Source organism: Hakea prostrata, chromosome 5 (assembly GCF_041222555.1).
Source record: "Hakea prostrata isolate BN-2017 chromosome 5, UWA_Hpros_2, whole genome shotgun sequence".
Taxonomy (NCBI): domain Eukaryota; kingdom Viridiplantae; phylum Streptophyta; class Magnoliopsida; order Proteales; family Proteaceae; genus Hakea; species Hakea prostrata.
In genome coordinates this window covers 46,652,567-46,672,301 of record NC_142604.1, presented here as the reverse complement: position 1 = coordinate 46,672,301, position 19,735 = coordinate 46,652,567, and the positions used below count along the sequence as shown (strand labels likewise).

Here is a 19,735-nt window from a genome sequence, read left to right as displayed (position 1 = left end):
GCTTGTTTCGTAGTTATCCTCTCTAGTTGTGGTTTTGTCATCTACTGCACACTAGACAAGAGAAGTGTAATCAGCACAGAATGGAAGAAAATATGAAATTCATCTAAAACCAGTAAACTTACGATCTATAGGTAAATAAGAAAAAACCACGGCTGCTATCTGGGTAACAAAAAGTTGACAATGAAATTGAATAATTCTGATTCTCTTCCTTCAGATAAATCTTTTTGGATTTTTATATTGTCGAAGGATAACTTTTCAGATCCCATTTCATTGGATGCCCACACGAAAGCAGGAGCAACAGCCAAGTTCTGTTCAAAGCACATTCACATAAACAGACAACAAAATGGTTAGCCAAATTTTTTCTATTAAATCAGAAAAGGTGTAACTTACATACAGCTTAACTCTTACATTGAACTTTCTACCCAAAAAAAAAGAAGAAAAGAAACTCCTACTTCCATTAATAAAATGTTTGATCTGGTCTTTCCCGAGCAGATCTTCTCAATGATACACCGGATTTCACATCAAACGGGTTACTCCAACCTAATTTCTTTGAGTCAGTCTCTCTACAACTACTGCATCTACTGCTACTGCTACATTGGTTTATCGACTTTCTACACTGTTTAGTTGTGTCCGGGTGTAAAAGGGAAGGCTCTTGGTCTCCCTTCCCTTGCCAATTCTGTTTCCTAATGCTCTCTCGAGGCCGCCTTGTGAAAATGCTGTCATTCTCTGGCACTGAATCTGGAATGTAAGCTGAATAGCCACTTGTCTCGGGAGGATCCAGTTCCTGCCCCTTCAAGTTTGGTGGGGGAGAAAGTGAGCACAATGAAGAGGAGGAACTATCAGAGTCTGACAAGACCCCCAAATGACCATTCCAACTACGTCCTGCATCTGCAAATATGTAATCAGACAAATCTTCAGTGCTGGTTGAGTCCCTCGTGCTTTCTGTACTGCATGAGCCTTCATCTGAGAAACTGAAGAGCGAAGAATTGTCGCTCCATGAATCAAAGCCGGCTGCACCATCCTTCGTCACCCAAGGTGCATAGCCTTCAGGCGCCCTTTGGACCACAGCAGGGCCGCTGCTTGGAAGAATGCTACTTCTTGACTTGGATGTATGTTTCCCATTGTTGTTAACAGCTTCTGAGCGTCTGCTGCTTCTCATCTTGCTGTCACCAGATACCATTGATTTCCTAATCAAACTTGGGGCCCGTGGAGAGAACCTATAAATGAAGCATTTGAATAAGACTACCAGCAGCAATAGATAAATAAATATGTACACGCTATCTGTTGTTATTTGTTTGTGTATGTCTCTTCATTTTTCTTTTTAGGTTATGGGGTACGGGCTATCGACCAATAGGGCTCTGCAGGGAAATGTTACCTTGCATACAGAAGCATGTATGCCCCCTTTGATAAGACCACCTCAAGCTCAACAGGTTTGACCTACACATTCATGATCAGCACCTTTGTCAAAAGTCGGGCATTGCACATATAGTTCAGGTCAGCAGAATATATTAACTACATGAAACACCAGGACAAACAAAGAACCGAAAGGCTAGGAAGGCAGCTAATCTACTGCAAAATAGAGCAACCACACACAGAAGAAGGTTCCTTCCCTTCTTTCCTCTTCTGGTTTTGGAGGGCTGAGGGTAAGAAAGAAATCTAATGGTTACAACAATACAAAAGTTGAATTCACAGAAGACATCAAGGATGAGGTAATCCTTTAGGGTTCTTTCAGGCTCATATTGCATAGCTAGTAGGCTAGGCCCATCAGCCTAAGGCTCCTATAGTGAGTTTATTCAAAGGTCATTCAGAAGCACCGTAAACTATGGACAAATCTAGTTATGAAGAAACTCAAAAGAATTATGATTCGAAGGATGCAGTGGATGAGAATACAGAACATACCGTGCTGTCATCAATCTTGAACCACTTCCCCTGGAAATTTCTGACATAACACACGTAGTGACCAGAAAATGAAGCATTCAAAATGTCCAAGTGAACAACAACTGCATAAAGCCGGTATATGGGGGAAGTGTCACTTGTCCCGCTCATATATGGAGCCAAATTTAGAATCTCTGGAAACTGCACTGGTTTGTTGAGCTTTCCAAATTTACCAGACTGCAAAAGCATTGACAGCAAAGAAAGTCTTACAAGCTGAACCTTTTGTGCTAAAATATCACATATCCATCGAGAATTAATTACCTGAAATCGCTTTAAAACAATTGTAAGGATATTAGGAGCTTCCAATACCGTCAACTTCTTTTTTGCTTTCTCATAGGATTTACATCTGGTAAACGAAAGTGAAAAAGAAGGTAAATTTCATTACAAAGTCTAAAATTAGCAACCATTGTCAATGCACAAACATTCATACTCCAATGTCCATGCATGCAAGGAAAACCAAGTTATATAAAAAGTCTCAGCCAGGTCAAGCTGATTGGGGTCTTCAGATCTTGCTGAGTTTGTGAATTTCTTTTTCTGACTCAATGTGATATTTCAGTGGGCAAAATGGCCATAGTTTGCACCAAAATTTCATGTGATTCTTGTTTTAGGCCTAATAAACTTATTTCAATATTCAAATTGTTTGTTCTCAAGCAAAAGTAATGACACCTAATCTGGTATTTTAGTTTTACTAGATCTTCACCACCCCCACCCCCAACCAAAAAAAATGAAGAAAGAAAGAAAGAAAAAGAAAAAGGTGGTGCATCCTAGGATAGTAATATCGTTGGATCCTGAAAATGTCTATTATACCTCTCATTTTTTTTAGGGCTAAAAACACACAATTACTAAAGAAATGATTGAAAAGACCATGTTTGTAATACAAACTTCAACATACAGAAGTGTTTACAATGCATATAGCATAGAACCCAACCCAAGTACAGCGAATAATAAGCAAGTCATAGGAACCTTACCCATCCTAGTCCAACAATAAATACTATTTGAATATATAACTTTTTTTGTGAACTGATTTGAGTATAGAATTATCAACTAAAGAAGTCCTGATTCTAGAAATTCAAGATTTTGCCAAGATTCCTGAGAGACTAGTAAATTTTTGGTCAAGTTATTCGGAACTGTGCAATTTTTGTGTCTCATACATTGTCTCATCTTAGATGCCCGAGATTCTTGAGACTTTCAAGATCTTGCAAGTTTTTAAACAAGGGAAAAAGCGAGCAAGCGAGTCAATCAATCGGGGGAACCAGTAGCCAGATGGAGGCACGGAAGCAGCAGTACTACCATAAATGATTGATAATAAGTGCCACACTGGATCATGTCTGGAAAATAAAATAATCGACAAGACAAATGATTTGGTGCATGACATAAAGATAAAACACTGACCTTTATTGCAACATTTGGCATACTTACTATATATCCAAAATATATAATGCAACTTAAAGATCAGTATACATTCTGCATTGTTAATTCAATGCTCTTTTATGCAATCCCTGGTTCCAAAATACCGATCTGGGATCTTTATGTGCCCACCCAGACATGGTGATTTAAAAACGATTTTAGGGTTAGGGGATGTGTCATTGTTTCCCTAATATTAGGGTTTGCCTGAATCCTCTCCTTTATGAACCAGCAAATAAAGAATCAAACCTGGGAAAAAGAGATTCTTAAAAAATCTGGAAGGGATGGTTTATAGGATTAAATTTGGGGGAGGTTGGGGTTTTAGGAAAATCCTAGAGACGAGTTAGGATTTAACAAAATCAGTATGCGACAGTTTTGGGATAAGAAGTGTTTTAACGAAATTAAGATGGGTTGGTTTTGAGATACCTAGATTACCCTAGAGAGGAAAGCCTGCGGTTGGGTATGGAAGAGTTTAGGGATGTTTATGGGTTGCCATAGGATATAGAACCGATTCTTGGATGGGTTTCTTGAGATCTTAGATGGTTCTTGGTAAAGTTTCTAGAAATCTTTAGATATTGCCTCTCTTTCATGATCTTTCTTTCTTTTCCCTCTTTTCTTTCTCTCTTTCTTTCTTTCTTTCTTTCTTTCTTTCTTTCTTTCTTTCTTTTCTTTTCTTTCTTTACTGCCACAAGATCCAAGAAAGGGAAAGAAGCAGAGCCATAGGGTTCAGGAAGCATGGGGAGGGTTGTCGCACGAGGGGGGGTTTCTTGGGTGCTACAGCGGTGGGAAGAACTGGGATGTCAGTGAAAGAAGAAAGAAGGGTGGGGGGAGGGTTCTTGATATGGCCACAGGGTAGGGAAGGGGTGAAGGAGGGGCTGTACTTGGTAGGGAAGGAAGACTGCTGTAGTTGGATGAATGCTTGCTGGGAACTCTTGCTGAAACTGAGGAATAAAGCTTTCTAAGTCAGCTGTGGCCCTCCCAAGAAGACTACAACCTTGTTTGCCTCCAAAATAGAAATTTTATTCATCAATTCAACCTCCCTTTATAATGAGCCAATGAGGGAGGGTGCACTATACATACCCTTACAATTAGAGGGAAAAGACTAGACTCAATCTTGGAAACCTATCTTGACTCAACTAGGGAATCCTTTATAGACTAGGATCCCCTTTACAACTCAACAAATAACCACCACAAATGAAAGAAAGCAACTCTCAAAAACAACAACTGATTATCCAAAAGGAATCTTAATTTCAAAATTGATTTTAATTGGGACTCTACCACTGACTAGGACTCTCAAGACTAACTCGATTAAAAAAGTAAAATTAAATATGGACTCAAGAAAATATAAAGAAAATTACTGGACTAAATTAGTAACCAAAAGAAGTGCTAAAATGACCAATTTGCCCCCACTAGGGTTCAGCCAGCCCACTTGGTGCCAATGGGCTTGGTCCTTGGGCCCAAATTGCCAGTTCGGCCAGGGGGTGGGCTTGTTTACATCACATGGGATTTAAGAATCAGTATCAGACCAGTCATGCCAGATGATTTGTACCAGTATTTGGCCATACTTGACCGTTGTAGATCGGTCAAAACAGTACAAATGGGTTTTCGTGGAAATAAATGGTGTTTTGATCTAGTTTATCGGTGCAATTGCCGATTGAGCAATCAACTCCTCAGATTGCTCTGGGCAGAAGTAACCTGATTCTGGTTTCAGGCAAATGGATCTACCAACAGGGATGGTTTCAGCAGACAAGGTTCTGGAGTAGAGTTGCTTCAGATGGGAAACTAGCCAAAAGCCAGACAGAGATGAGGAGGAGGAGGTTGATCAACTACCCTTACACCTGGACACAAATTAATGTTAGACAGGTAACAATGGCTGGAAATCAGGAAAAACGAGGAAAAATATGGAAAAGAAAAGGAAATATAAGGAAGTAAGGGAGAGGAAGAAATTTAGAGAGAGAATGGAAGCCTGATTTGATTTGGAGGATGAGAAAGAGAAGAGGGAGAACAATCAACCACATTCTTCCAATCACTAGTGTCCCAGATGAGGTTACATTTAATTTGGGGGGAAAAAGGACTCTTAACCGAAAACAGGAAAGAAAAAAAAAACACCAAATAAAATCTAGTAAACTAATGCATACATCCATACAAATCTGCCCTGGTGCCCACCCAAAATAGACCACAATAAGAATTGCAACAGAAGCTTATTTTAGCCATTTTTTAGCCACAATTTCTCTTCTTTTGGATTTTAAAACCCAATTGACCATACAAAAATGCCAAAAAAATAAATGAATCAATAAAAACATATTTAGTTCATAATGCATGCAGTTGAATAAAGGATTGTCTCAGGTTTGAAACAATTCCAGAGGTCTGGGGTATGTTTCTTTAAATCTCACTGGGTTTTGGGTTTTTGTGGTAAAAATTACGCTTTCAATTTGCCAGGTCCAATGGCAATGTTATATGGGGATGTTGTCTAGATTCGATGGGGATCCAATGGGAAGATAGGTGTAGATCTAGATTCTTGGGGAGGGATTCTTCGAAAGTCAATCTCAAGAAGGTTGGTGGTTCACAGGCACAGGCTCCAGCTTGGATCGGATGAAGGATTCAGTTAAATTTTAGCAAGGAGACTGAGTTCCCGTTTCTATGTATATATAAGCACCAATCAAGAAATACAGATCAGAGTTGATCAACTAAATTTAACAAATTTATTGCTTGGTTTGTTGTGTACAAATACTGAGAGGTTACATGATGGCTGCTCCTTTTTCCGCAAACCCCATATTGTCAGGTCACATCTCCCTTCCTCTTTTTTTTTTTTTTGTATTATGCATCTTCTGTTTTACTAATTACATGTTGCCCTCTTTTCCTTTACATATTATTGTTGACCCTACTACATATCAAGAATTTAGTAGTAGTCCAACCAGTTCTGCATCTGCAATTACCCTGTTTACATGGAAAATTTCACCCAGCATGAAATATCAGTATCTGATTATTCACTGACTAGGTTGGCCTCTAATTTCATATATGAGCTTTCTATTTCTCCTGGATTTTAGTAGTTAACTTGAGCTTCTAAGACCTAAAATTCCTTTCATTGCTGAATCTGCTTCTGGCTCTCTCACTTAAACCACCCTTCTTTTATCATACCTTGATGTTCCTATTGGAATGTCGTATGCTGAATTGGGATTACCAAAGGACCTAAGCACTCTGTTGCTGAGGTCTCGGACCTTTTTTGAGACTGATTTGAGAAGTTAAAGTCAGAGGGTTTATCACAGGTTCTCTTTCCATGAGAATGATGAAAAAGCATTGTTCTTTACTTCCAAAAAAGTACGGGTCCCTTTATTATATTTCTAGTTTGCTTCTGTTTTTACCCTGACCATTCTGAAATTTCATGCTCATACTTGCTTTTGACCGGTTAACCCTATCTCCCAAGGTCTTTTTTATTCCATAAGGGGCCTGCTGTGCCATAAATTTATGAATTTACCACTATCCTTTGAATGGGAGTTCTTATCATTTGGGAAGGAACCACAGAGACCCAAAAACAATTTTTTAGAACCCAGATCTGCATTAATTGGTACCAGAGATGCAATTCTTGTTGCCTATTCTAATCACAGAACTTTCACACCAGAAAACATGAGCTCCACATGTCCGAGGACATACAGGAAAACAACAAGGGATTCAAATGGAACTTGACAAGTTAATGGCAGAGACTTTGACTGGGTGTGAACAGACTCAAAGAACTTTACCAAGTGCCTTTGTGGAAAGATTCGACAAGCTAGATGATGCAAGGGCCATTTAAAACAACTCCCCAACTTGGCACTATTACGGATTATAATACACCTCCAAGACATCACATGTTGAGTCCTCAGAGTTTGACAGCGAGATCTGACTGGAAGATTGTCTTGACTTGTTAATTGAAGTTGAGTATTTTTGCCTATGTCCTTACCAAACAACAAGACTACGAGTTTATCCTTGCTAAACAAACTGGATATGCATGTCCTGGTAGAATGATATAATACAATCGAGGTCTATTAGGTGACTTGGAGCAGTTACTAAGTGGAAAATCATAAAGAAGAGATATTGAATGACAATTTTGTTCCTCCTAATTTGAAGAACCTACTCTCCCACAAGATGGTCAACTTCCATCAAGGTAGTTAGGATAGAGATACCCACACCATGGAGTCCCACAATTTATCTTTCAGATGTCAATTCTAGGAAACAGATCATGAACACAGGCCGAAGAAGTCTATATCCTCCATATCATTCAAGTGCTTTTGAAGTACCACTATCTGAGCTTGGATCCTCAACTTCTGGAATTGAGAAAGACACTTCCCAAGCCCCGAGGACGAAGTAAAGAACTGACCACTAAAAACTAGTTCCAAGTAGTAATCTAGTGGGTTGAATGCATAGATCCAACTGAGAAATGGACACTTCTGCTCCACTACTTCCTCCTATACAGAAGGCCAGGACTCGGGAAATGATGAATCATCCAAAAGTCAGTGGCAAGCCTCTCAACCATTGTCATATCTGGTAGCACAAATGCAAGCAGAATTCCACCGGGAGAGGCAATCAGTCTGGATTAATATCCAGTCTTTAACTGCCTATTCAGGCATGCAACAGTAGCTGCCTGTTTAAAAGGGAACACAATTATACAAGCACAAAAGCCAATTCAGCAGCAAGCCTGTCTGACTAATAAATTAGCACCATCATGCTAACAAGCAGCCTAAAAGATAAGATGAGCCAGCTTTGAACAATTGGACACAAAATTCCCACCCCTACTATATAATTAGATTGCATGAACAAAATGGTGGAAAGACGGCCAATCAAACAATTCGCATGAATTAACGTTGTCAAGATTATACAGAAGCCTTTGTTTTCTTCCATGATGATGCAAGCAGAGAGATGATACAAGAGGTAGACAACCAAAAAATAAAGAAAAAGCATTGAGATAAACAAGTAAAGAATTTCACCTGCCACAGTGATATTTGTTATCTCCATCCAATGTTTCAGTGGCTGTAAACTGTGAAAGAGCCTCTTCAAGAGTTCCAATGTCCCCCTGTATCTCAACAGTAAGATCCATCATTCTTTCATGCCGCTCAGATTTTCCTCGGCATTTCATACACTTTATCTGCAATTCCCAGTCATCAATTTTAACCAATTATTGCATCTAAATGATAGGATATTGTCTTAATATCTCATATCCCTTGTTAAATGATCTCTTGAGGATAACAAAATACCTTAGATCGAAGGTAACCTCCAAATATCAGGCCTACAAGAGTTGTCTCTTCAGCTATTTGGTCTACTGCATTTACCCCAGCTTCCTTAAGGCAAACCGATTGCATTGTATCGATAGCATACCTAAATATAATAATTCACTGAATCAGGGATTCAGAATATACAGGTTGGAAAATGTACAAAAGTGAGAAAGATAAGCAGTGCAGATACGAAAAAGAATGCACCTTAAAAATTCATGGGCATCTTCTTCTCTACCACGACCAAGGTGGCCAAAACTTTCAATTTGCGAGAGTATCGCAATGGGAGAAAGTGGTGATTTTCCCTCCTTTGCCTTCTGAATAAGACCCTCGAATTCACATGAGAAACACCATTCTTTCTTTGGACCTGAAAAAACCAAGGAATATAAGATTAAAAAAAAAACTATGAAAAACAAAAAAAATTAGTAAAAGAACAGTTTAAGAAGATCGTGTTAAAACAATGTACAAAAGGACATCAACTTCAGATACTTGCATGATTTAGAGTGGAGTCCTTGAAGAAGATAAGCAGTAAGAGGCCGAGTATATGCCAGGCACTGGAGAACAGCATTAGCATAACAGCTGGTTTCCAAAACCCAAAAAAAAAATTGAATATTCATCAGTAAGAAGTAAGAACAGTTAAAAAAGTAACAGCACAAGCATTGCTCACGAAGACAGAAACAGGGGATATTCCCAAATGACGTGATAAAACTTAAGAATTAGAAGCTAATGACCACTACATATTTCATCTGTCAGACTCCGAACAGTGGTTATATGAACAACTACCGAATCTAAAACTCAGAATCCTTCCATTTGCAATTGATTGGCTCAGGAAAAAAAGTTTGCTTAAAACCAGAAAGCACTGCCCAACTGGTTGAATCAAAATAAACAAGCTGTTTGTCCAGCTGACTTCCACTTTAAAACTCAGAATCAGTTCCTTTGCAATTACTCAGCTCAGTAACAAAGTTAGCAAAAAACCAGAAAGCACTGGCCAACTAGTTGAATCAAAATACAACTGTTGGTTGTCCAGCTGACTTCCACTGACAATATAAAATTTCCAGTTGTAATATCCATAATGTCAGTGAAAACTTGAAAACAAGAGCACAATCCTAGTAGTCTGAAATTTCTACTGAGAATTTTTTATGAATATCACAATTTTGACAATCATTGAAAACTTGAAATTATAAGACATGCACATTGAGGGGTCTACAAAGCTTCGATTTTTATCAGCAAAATGGATCATAGTGTGGTGCCACTGTGGTAATACATTCTGACTGTTTAAGATCTTGAACAGTCATTTAGTGCTATTTCTGGCATTTTAGAGGTCTGAAACTGAGACCTTGAACATTGGGCCACCATCAAGAGACAAAAACATATGTAAAAGCAAAAATTTCTGCATACCATCCAAAATGTTTCATCTTCAGAATTACATATGTTTATATTTACAGATAGATAAATAAATTATGCTCTCGTCTTAAATAGGAACTACCATACTTCACCTGTTGCCACAGTTTGTGAGGCCAAAAGGTCGCAATTCCAATTTGTCTGGGGTGTAAAGTTTCAGGAATAGTTCATAAGGGAAGACCATCTGACCAAAGAAGAAAATATCAGTTTTCACACACACACACACACACATATTAATATATATCACAATAACTGCAACAAACAAATCTCTACATCATGAAACAAACAGAATAAGTTGAAGCTACACCTTGCAATTGTATTTTCCGGCAACCTCAGTGCCATACCCCAATGGATTGTATACTGAGATCTTTGAGGTTTTAAATTGCTGAACGACCTTCCGGACAGATGTTTTCAAGCCATTACCAGCACTAGACGACAAGCTTGCAACCTCAGGTGAACCACTTTTTGCAATTTGAACACCATTTTCAACCTTCGTAGATGAAAGATCAGAAGCAGAGGATGATAAAGACCTAACAGTTTTAGACTTCGATAACTGTGTATCATTGTGGCTTGCATCAGTCACAGAATATAACCTTTCAGAGCTCGAGGCTCGCAAACTACTGACCCTAGACACATCTGTAACCATCTTTCTGGAGGAAGTGGTTACTGTGACAGGAGTTCCACTCTTAGGGCTTGTCAGGCAAGGATCATTGGCCTTGATAGTCTCAGGCTTTGAAAATTGCGAAAGAGAGGAACAACCAGTATGCCTGGCCAAGTTCTTTGATGATAAAAGAGAACCAGATTCAGATTGAGCAAAATCATCTTCTTTGATATTAGCGTTAGCAGGATCATAATGAACACCATCACCACTCATACCAAGAGCTGGGCCCCAGAAACCAGAAGATGCAGTAGACTCAGCAGGCACATATGCATTGGCGCTTGAACTCAAAGAACCAGTTGAGGCAGACGCTGAATTATGGTTATCAGCTCCAGCTTCGGAACTGGATTTCTCCTGCTTTAGTTTACTAAAAGAAAATTTCACAGAATTGACTGAATCATTAAACTCTGAAGGTGGTGGTTTGGCTGGCTCCATATCCTCGACATCTGTGGTACTCTCAAGCTTATCCGCTGCGATAAAATCGGTTTGAAATTCCTCCAATTTACCAGATGTGCTTCGAACAGGTACCTCACGGACAGAATCATCAACCAATGATTCATTTGTGCCAGTAGATGTAAAGAAGCCACTTGACAAGGAACCATTAGAGGATTCAGAAAGAGTGCTGGTGGCTTTGGTATCGAAAAGGGGTTCAACTATATCATCTTTCTGGCCTAAAACTTTGAAAGAAACAGGTTCCTCTTTCAAAGTCTCTATTTCTTTGCTGTGTATGCCTTCACTCTCCAAATTGTCACTAGAAAACTCACATTCATCCTTTGATACTGCCTTCTCACCAAAGTCATTTACATGACTGACTGTGATTGGAGTGACGTGTGGACGGCACACATCTTTGTGGCCTAGTCTCCAGTGGATGATCTGACACTTACCAGAGCTGCAAAAATAATGCTCACATTAGTATAATGTGGTTAGGAAAACTACTAAAGAGAACCTCCAGAGATCAGAAAAAAGAAATACAGGTTGCTGTTTTATAATATGTTGTGGTCACTGAAAGTTAGTCTGACCATCCAACATTTGTACAAAATCTTGCTCAGCGCTTCAAATTTCAGAATAAGTTCCTCCTTCAGATAAACCAAAGAGAAGGTATCTAATTAACTGCCACAATATTAGAATTACAATTTCAGCAACTGCTTGTAAAACTTAATTCGAAGAAAAATAAATAAATGTGGACGTTACCCCATCAAAACACACAAATGAGTAACTAAATGTTTTGAGTGACCAGTGCAGCAGAATTTGTATTGCTGCATCCCCTTTTTAATAAACACATGACCATTCACACTTTTCCCATAAAATAACAAAGCAAATGCAATGACCAAGCTTATCATGAGAGATCACTGCCTAGTAATCTAAAGGAGTCAGGAAAATATGCATGTTGTCAAATTTACATTCCCAAAATTTAAATATTTCAATGGCCAAATTTTAGTTAAAAAATAAGGAAAGTTGCACAACCTCTAATTCGAAGTCCTAGTAAAATTATCAAAAAGCCATCAAATGGAGATGAAAATAAATACAAAATGGCATCCTTTGCACCAGTTGGATGCTTCCCTGGTTCTCTAACACAGACTAACCCATGTACTACCATAGTTCAAAAATTGTTTCAATGGATGACTTTTAGGTACAAAACACCGATTTTTGTGTAATGTTGCTGAAAGAACTTTTGGCAGTCTGCTTATTTGGCTCTTTTGGTGGATAAATAAATTTTGCCAAACCAGTGTATTTTTTTTGGCAGTTTAGGTTGATAGTATCAGTGGGCAAACAACTGATGCAGCCTCATATAAAATTACAAATTACAGTCAAAATACAAACACAGATCTCAAGGCTCCCAACAGTACAATTAAATCTTCTAAAAATGAACTATGATGCGCTGGACTAAATGCTCCCATCGTCTGATTGAGCACATATGCATTTTCCTCTGGCTACAAGTACATGACAATGCATGCCATGTCATAGTGTGTGCGAAACTGAGAACACTGAGAAAAAGCTCATAGTCGTCCATGGGTACTTTGTAAAAATGGAAGAAAATCTCAGTCAAAAGCAGATCCTGATTTCAAGAAGTCTAATGAACACCAATATTTCATGTGTTTCGATGGATTTCAACAATAGTTTTGACCAGCTTTAATTAATTGCAATCAACCCAGCTTTGGTAGTTTCAACTATCTTTAATAAGTTACAATAGTTTCGAACTTGATGCATTCGACCAGTTTTAATAATCAACCCATGATGTGAACACAAGGACCCCCCCCCCCCAAAAAAAAACTTGGATCCTAAAAATCCAGATCCAAACAGCCAATCCAAGCTGGCCGAATGCCCCCAAGGGTATTTTGATCATTTTCCAGCCCCTCTTTAGGGCTCAATATAGGTCTGAATAGATTCCCCTCGATCCAAGGGTCATGGATCAACTTTTGGCTTTTTTGTTTGAGTTAGTAGTTTGAAAGTTATTTGAGAGTTTAAGTTGAATGAATTAGTTGTGGATAAGATAACATTCCTTATCCAAAGGGGTTCTTATCTTTAGAGTTTGTTTTATTTGGTGTAGCTTGAGTCCCAAATCAAGTGTCTTAAGGGATTCCAATCCTAGAGTTGTGGTATTGTAGTAATTCGATCATGTTTAGAGTGTTTTGGTCTAGAGCAAGGATCAATTATCTTTTTGGGATTCCAAACCCTAGCCAGAATATTTTATTTTAGGCTATAAATAGCCTCTTCTTGCATTGTAACATTCAGTTTTTTATGATTAATAAAGTTGATTTGAGTTGAGGATCAGGGTCTCCCGTGTGGGTAGGCCCTGGCTGAATAATATAGTGCTAGTTCTTCATTATTTTCTAATCCAGCACCTTCAAGTATTCATCAATGCCTCCAAGCCTTTGTCAAGCATTCGAATAAGAGAAGCCCTCACCCACTCCCAGCCCTCTTCTCCTCTGTCCGCAGCCTCTCCTAACCCTCCCCTTTCTTGCGCACCAGAGAAACCCTTCCCCCCTTGCCGTTGTGCCTTCACATTGACATTCCCCTACTTCCCCTAACACCTGCAGGTCCCCCACACCTCTTCCCCTTCCCCACTGCACCCTAGGTTTCGGTCCCCGTGCAAGCCCCCCCATTCCTAGCTCCTAAACCCACCCTTCCACCTCCATTGGGGTAGCAATTCCCCAAGGAGTGAAACCCACCACCAATTCCCCCATTCCAGCTCTGCTTTTCTGATCTCAAAAATCCTGCACTTCATCTTCTCCCTTGAGAAGAATTGCAGAATCTTAGATTTCAGAATAACCCTAAACCAATCAGCACTCACTCATTAAATTCAGTACTGAACTGCAGAACAGTAGTATCATTAGCTCTGAACTGCAGAGCAACAAACCTTCCCCCTTCCTCAGCCCTAACCGAAAACTCTAACTTGCCTTTGAAATTAAATTTCAAATCTGAATTTCAATCTTCAAGCAGAATTCAGATCTGAATTTCAATCTTCAAGTAGAATTCAGATCTGAATTTCAATCTTCAAGTAGAATTCAGATCTGAATTTCAATCTTCAAGTAGAATTCAGATCTGAATTTCATATTCAGCAGGCTTAGATTGCTTTAGAAACTGTAAAACCCCTTCCACATTTTGCTAGAATTTCCTGGGCAAACCCTAGGTCTGGGGAAATTACTAAAATACTCCTTACCCTAGACCTGGTTTACATCAGCCCATCACATGTCAAGTCTAACCCGAAAATTACCTAGTTGTGACAAGTTTCAAACATATTTTGTTTCTAACTGATTGAAACCTTGGTCAGTACTGAAATCTTCATTATTGCTTGTAAAAAGGCTGAAACAGTTGAAATTTCGACAAATCATTCCTAATTCATTCCCTCTTTCTTCCCCTATTCCACACTGTAGATAGAAGCTTTCTAAGGAACAAGGAGAACGGTGGGCTGGGGATTTTTGGCTCTGGTAACAGTTGACGCAGACCTGGGAAGGGTGGTCTATTACAGTAGGCTTTCATAAAGGAAGAATTAAAAGAGTAGACGGGGCAGAAGAGGAGAAACCGCATTAGGAAAAGGAGGGTGCACGCGCACCACAGCCTCTCAGACTCTCAGATTCACAAATTCAATTCATATCTTTAATCACTGGCTACAAACAGAGAATTACATCATACATACATAGAAAATGAAGAAACTCCTATATAGAGTCTAATTCTCTAATTAGGACTTGAATTCAAATGAGGAAACTAACTGAATCAGAAACCAAATACCCTACAAATCTAACTACTAAAATAAAATAAACATTATTTCCCAACTAATATACAATAATAGCAACAACAAGCCCTATCTCAACTAAATGAGGTCAGCTACATGGATCCTTACCTTCCAATCAGCTCTATTCGAGGTCATACTAAATATAAGGCCTAAGCTACACATATCTTTTCTCACCACTTCTCTTAAGGTTATCATAAGTCTGCCCCTTAGTTCTTCTAACTCCTTCAATCAGGACTAAATCACTTCTCCTACAGGGGAATTCAAGGGTCTCCGTTGAACATGGTTGTACCGCCTCAATTGACTTTCTCGTAGCTTATTATTATTTATCGGAGATCTCCAAAATAATGTATTTCCTGAAATTTTACTAGACCTATGACTCAAACTGGACCAGGGCATCTTCAGAAACCCAGTTGGGTTTAGGTCAGTCAAGGCAGCGCATCAGCACCAGTTAAGCCAAATTATCAAGGGGCACTTGGATAGCGGATTGTCTTAATTGTTCCTGAAGGTAATCCACTGCTGGAGAAGTCACAGGGCTAGGAAAGCAAATAAGATGATACAGGAGCCACTACAACCAAGTTTATAACAGAAAGCGTCACAGAATGAAGGTTTTATTAGGTTTAGCTGCAAGGTACTCCTTTCCCAAACAAAAAAAACCAAGATATTGTTAAATCCCAGCAAGCAAATAGTTGCATGTGTTTGTACAGTTTTTAAACTGGTGAGAACCATTAAAGGAATCAGCAAGAAGAGAAACAGGAAAGGCCAAGGGGAACCCCAAAATCCATTTCATGCCAACAAGAAGTCAAAAGTGCATGTGGCCAAAGAAAAATATTAAGACAAGTACTTCAACAGCTTGAATTTCTCAAAGGCTGGAGCCAGAGCACTATTATTTTGTTCTTTTTCCATCCCCCTCCCCCTGGGGAAGGGTGGGTGTGGAGTTAGGGTTGAATTAGTCAATATATAGTTCCAACATCAGTCGTATATGAAGTTCATATGGTTTGGTGTAGTTTTAAACCACATTATTATGGTCAGGAGCATAGTTGTCAAAGCGGCAAGGCGACCAAAGCGATCGGGGCTCCACCAAGGCAAGTAGGCGGCAATAAGGCGAACAAAGAGATTGGGTCAAAATTTTTCAATATAACTACTTTTAAACTACTTTTCAATACAAGTAATTTCTATAATAAGCTAAACAAATATTCAATAGTCACATTCATCCCAAAAAAATAAGCATTCAATAATCATAATTATGAATAATTATTCAAAAAAAGAACACAAACATAAGTTCATCTCATCAAACCATGGTTGTCAAAGCATTCACCTAGGCATTTATTGATTCATTGATTCTTGATGTTGAGTATGGCTTATGCTTCACTTTCTGTTGCCGACAAGCACCGGGTCCCACTCCAGCAGGGGTGTGGGGGCAGCGCCCCTAAAGCAAAAAATAGGTTCTATGTAACTTTGGGCCTTGGAGTTCCTTTGTAGATTGGGCAATTAAGCGGCTCAAAATAAAGTGGTTGAAAAACCGCTTTGCCGCCTAGGCGGACGCTTTGACAACAATGGTCAGGAGGCTGATTCTTAGTCTTCAACCATTTCCACCATAAAGGAAAATGAAAAATGAAGGAATCAACTTAAAAGGATTAGGACAATGATGACCAGGGAGCTTAAATAAACATCATTTCAAAAACTAAGAAACATTTAACCTAGTCTGCCAGAGTACGTCAAGGCCAACTACCGTCTTTCTACTCTAGTTAGTGAAATACTTGATAAGCATAATTCGCTTGCCTGAGATGCATGGCTAAAATTAATTGCTACCTTATTGACGTTATGAAAGCTATCGTGAATGGAGATAGACACAACATCTTCTATCCAAAATAAGAAAAGTTAGTTAATACTTGTAATCAGCCCCGACATCTCTCTCCTAAGTCTTGAGCTAGGCTCGTGTTATGGTTGAAATTCACATGTTCACAAAATCTAGAAATTTCAGTGAAGCCTCACTTCACTTTCTAACTATGTAGTACCTGTGATTGTTCCATCTCAATAATTAATAAAAGTGTCACCTTCCCTACCAATTGGTTCTCCCTTTTTCGGTGAATAAAAGATGGAACCAAAAAATGGAGAGAAATAGATTACCATCAGAAGAACCATTCCTCGGTAAGTCATGTGAGGTTACATCTCGAAAGTGATGTCCCAATCCCCAAGACAGGAATTTCATCAACCCCGCACCCACCCCCATCCGCTTCGAAGAATCAAAAGATATTACAATTACCCCAAATTTCTGTGACCACATTATGAATTGAGTGATTCGTTCAATCTGTTACCAAATTCTCTCCATGAGATTCCTCAAAATTTAAGGATCAAAGTAACAACTTCCCATGATATCAAATTGCAACGGTTAAAAAGATGCAACAACAGAAATAACGATTAAAAATAGAGTCCAAAACTATAAAACGACTGCCAGAAAGGAGAATAGAAAGAAACCAAACGCACCAATATTTGATAGCCTTGCAACGAGAGCAACGTGTGGTGGTGGGGCTAAAACAGACGGCGCACTCAAACTGCGGAGGAGCAGGAGCAGGAGCAAAGACGGGAGCGCCGTACTCCACCGAAGCCTCAAGCTCAGCCCTCGCGGCCTCTTCAGAGGCCAAAACAAGGAGTCTCTTGATCTCCTCTCTCCTGGCAACCGCAAGCTTCCATTTCCTACGGACAAAGAAACCAAGGGCAAGGACCGGAACAACCACGACGAAGAAGAAGACCAGGATCAGGTCCGAAAACCCTAGATCCTTGTAAACAAGCATTTATCCAGGACGCCAGATGCATCAAGAACAACAAAACTCGAAAACCTACTCCTGCAGCTACGCAAACACATAGATTCGATCGCGGAGACGGTGGTGCTGCTGTTTCCACCGTTTTCGCAGATAGCGATTCCGGTAGTTTCTGATGCAAAATCGAAATTCCAACAACGGATCAGTGGTGGCTTCAAGACATGAAATCCATCGATGATTAAAGCATCATGACCGATCGATTTCAACGCAACGACGGCGACAACGGATTTCTTGACGACGATGAAACTGATGATGTGAGCAAAGAGAGAGAAGAACCAAAAATCTTGCTTACCGTGACCAACCAAAAAACAAACAAGGAAAACTAGAGAGAGAAAGAGAAGAGATGCAGAGGTAATGATGGTGGTTTCCAGTTCCTTTCTCTCTCTCTCTCGTCTTTCTTTTCTTTTAAAAAAAGTATATTTTAGTGATCGGAGAGATTTGGCCGTTTGGGTAAGTGGGTGAAGAGATGTTTAAACAGAAAAAGATCGTGATCAGGTGCAGAAATAGTCGAAATTAATTAATCACTTTTATTTACCGGAATCTTAGATTAATACAGAATTAACTCGACTAATCTCTTAATTAAAACGAACGGTAGACAAACACTCACCTATGCAGGAAAGAATATTTACTTTTTCTTAATTAATTAATGTTTTTGAATCTTTTGAGTGTGAAGCGTATGATATCGAGAAGCGTGAATTCTTTGCTTACCAAATATTCGATTTCTCGATCAGTACTATTTGGATCTGGATCGACCCGAACCGGTTCACATGGTAAATCTTTGATTTTCGGATAATTTTGGAAGTTCTGTCCTGTTTTTTCGTTCTCCTTCCGTAGGAAGTTGGGTAATTGATTCTCGGATTATTTTGGAAGATTCGTCGCGTTTACCTTAAGAAGCAGATGCTTTTCTACATTGGAGACTTTTTTTCAATTTATATATTAGAGATAGACCTCGAAGAGATTTGACTCTAATTTCGTCCTTGGTTGTGTTTTTTTCTTGTTTTTTTTTCCCTCTTTTAGTATGAGCATAGTCAAAATTACTCTCATTGATGATATCGACTCAAATCCCATATTAATTGAGTCTGAGGTGTGGGCCTCACACTTCTTCACTATGTATTTAGAGAGTACGTATATCTTTATATACTAACAATATGAACTAAAGATGGACCCGCCTTAAATATGTGAAAGAAATATGAAGAAAACGCAATCCACTACCCTCGGTGGTAAAGGTTTTCTATCTTGCCAATGGAGGAGTAGTAGGATAATTAGGAACCTGCTTCTCAGTGACAGGTCAAATGATAATTTAACGATTTGGTAAATTTATCTTCTTGTTTATCTATCAAGACAACAAAATTTGATTTATTCCCTTAAAATAAATGGAAAAAATCTGATTTGGTATGATCTTGATTGATATTGTATCAATATCATTGAAGCCTTTAGTTTTAGGTAAAAATTATCAATTAAAAGTAACAGAAGCGTACAATATTTTTGTGTGTGTTGGTTATCATCAAACTAGTCATATTGATTGGGGCCCATAAACCCACTTCCCTGACATTTTGCTCTCCCAAAGTCTTATGACTATGAAAATTGGAGGGTTCTTTTAAGATTTTTTTCTCTTCTGGGCCCCTTTATTTTTTTTTCTGGTAAACAGTATATTAAGTTATAAAATATTGTAATACATAGAAGCAACTAACTATGATAATAAATAGGGTAAATATCACTTACCTCCTCTCTTAATTGGACAAATAGCACTTGTATCCCCTCTTAGTTGGATAATATCACTTACTTCCCCTCTTACCTAGCAAATATATCAAACACCTCCCTTCTGTTAACTTTTTCAGTTAAATTTAATTTTTATCTATTAAATATTTTTCTAAAACTCCTAACTATCTTTGGCTAATATTTTTTTATTTTAAACCTTAAATTACCATAATCACCCTATGAGTTAAACTACTAAATTACCTTCAATTAAAATAATTATTAAAAATCAAAATACTATAGTTAAAATCCAAATTACCTTTAATTATTAAAAGTCCAATGTACT

At 38.6% G+C, this 19,735-nt stretch overlaps 1 protein-coding gene across 1 annotated transcript; it reads right to left on the bottom strand.

Annotated features, from left to right (window-relative positions):
* Nucleotides 1-325: 325 nt before the first annotated feature.
* On the bottom strand, nucleotides 326-18,147 carry LOC149016165 (ubiquitin carboxyl-terminal hydrolase 17-like). The gene is made up of 11 exons (XM_089157289.1): nucleotides 17,360-18,147; nucleotides 10,291-11,530; nucleotides 10,079-10,167; nucleotides 9,076-9,161; nucleotides 8,790-8,949; nucleotides 8,568-8,688; nucleotides 8,301-8,458; nucleotides 2,197-2,281; nucleotides 1,900-2,112; nucleotides 1,376-1,437; nucleotides 326-1,217 (listed from the first exon to the last, which is right to left on the bottom strand). Exons 1-11 carry the CDS (start codon nucleotides 17,665-17,667, stop codon nucleotides 458-460), a joined length of 3,282 nt encoding a protein of 1,093 aa, XP_089013415.1. The 5' UTR covers nucleotides 17,668-18,147; the 3' UTR covers nucleotides 326-457.
* Between the last annotated feature and the right edge of the window lie 1,588 nt (nucleotides 18,148-19,735).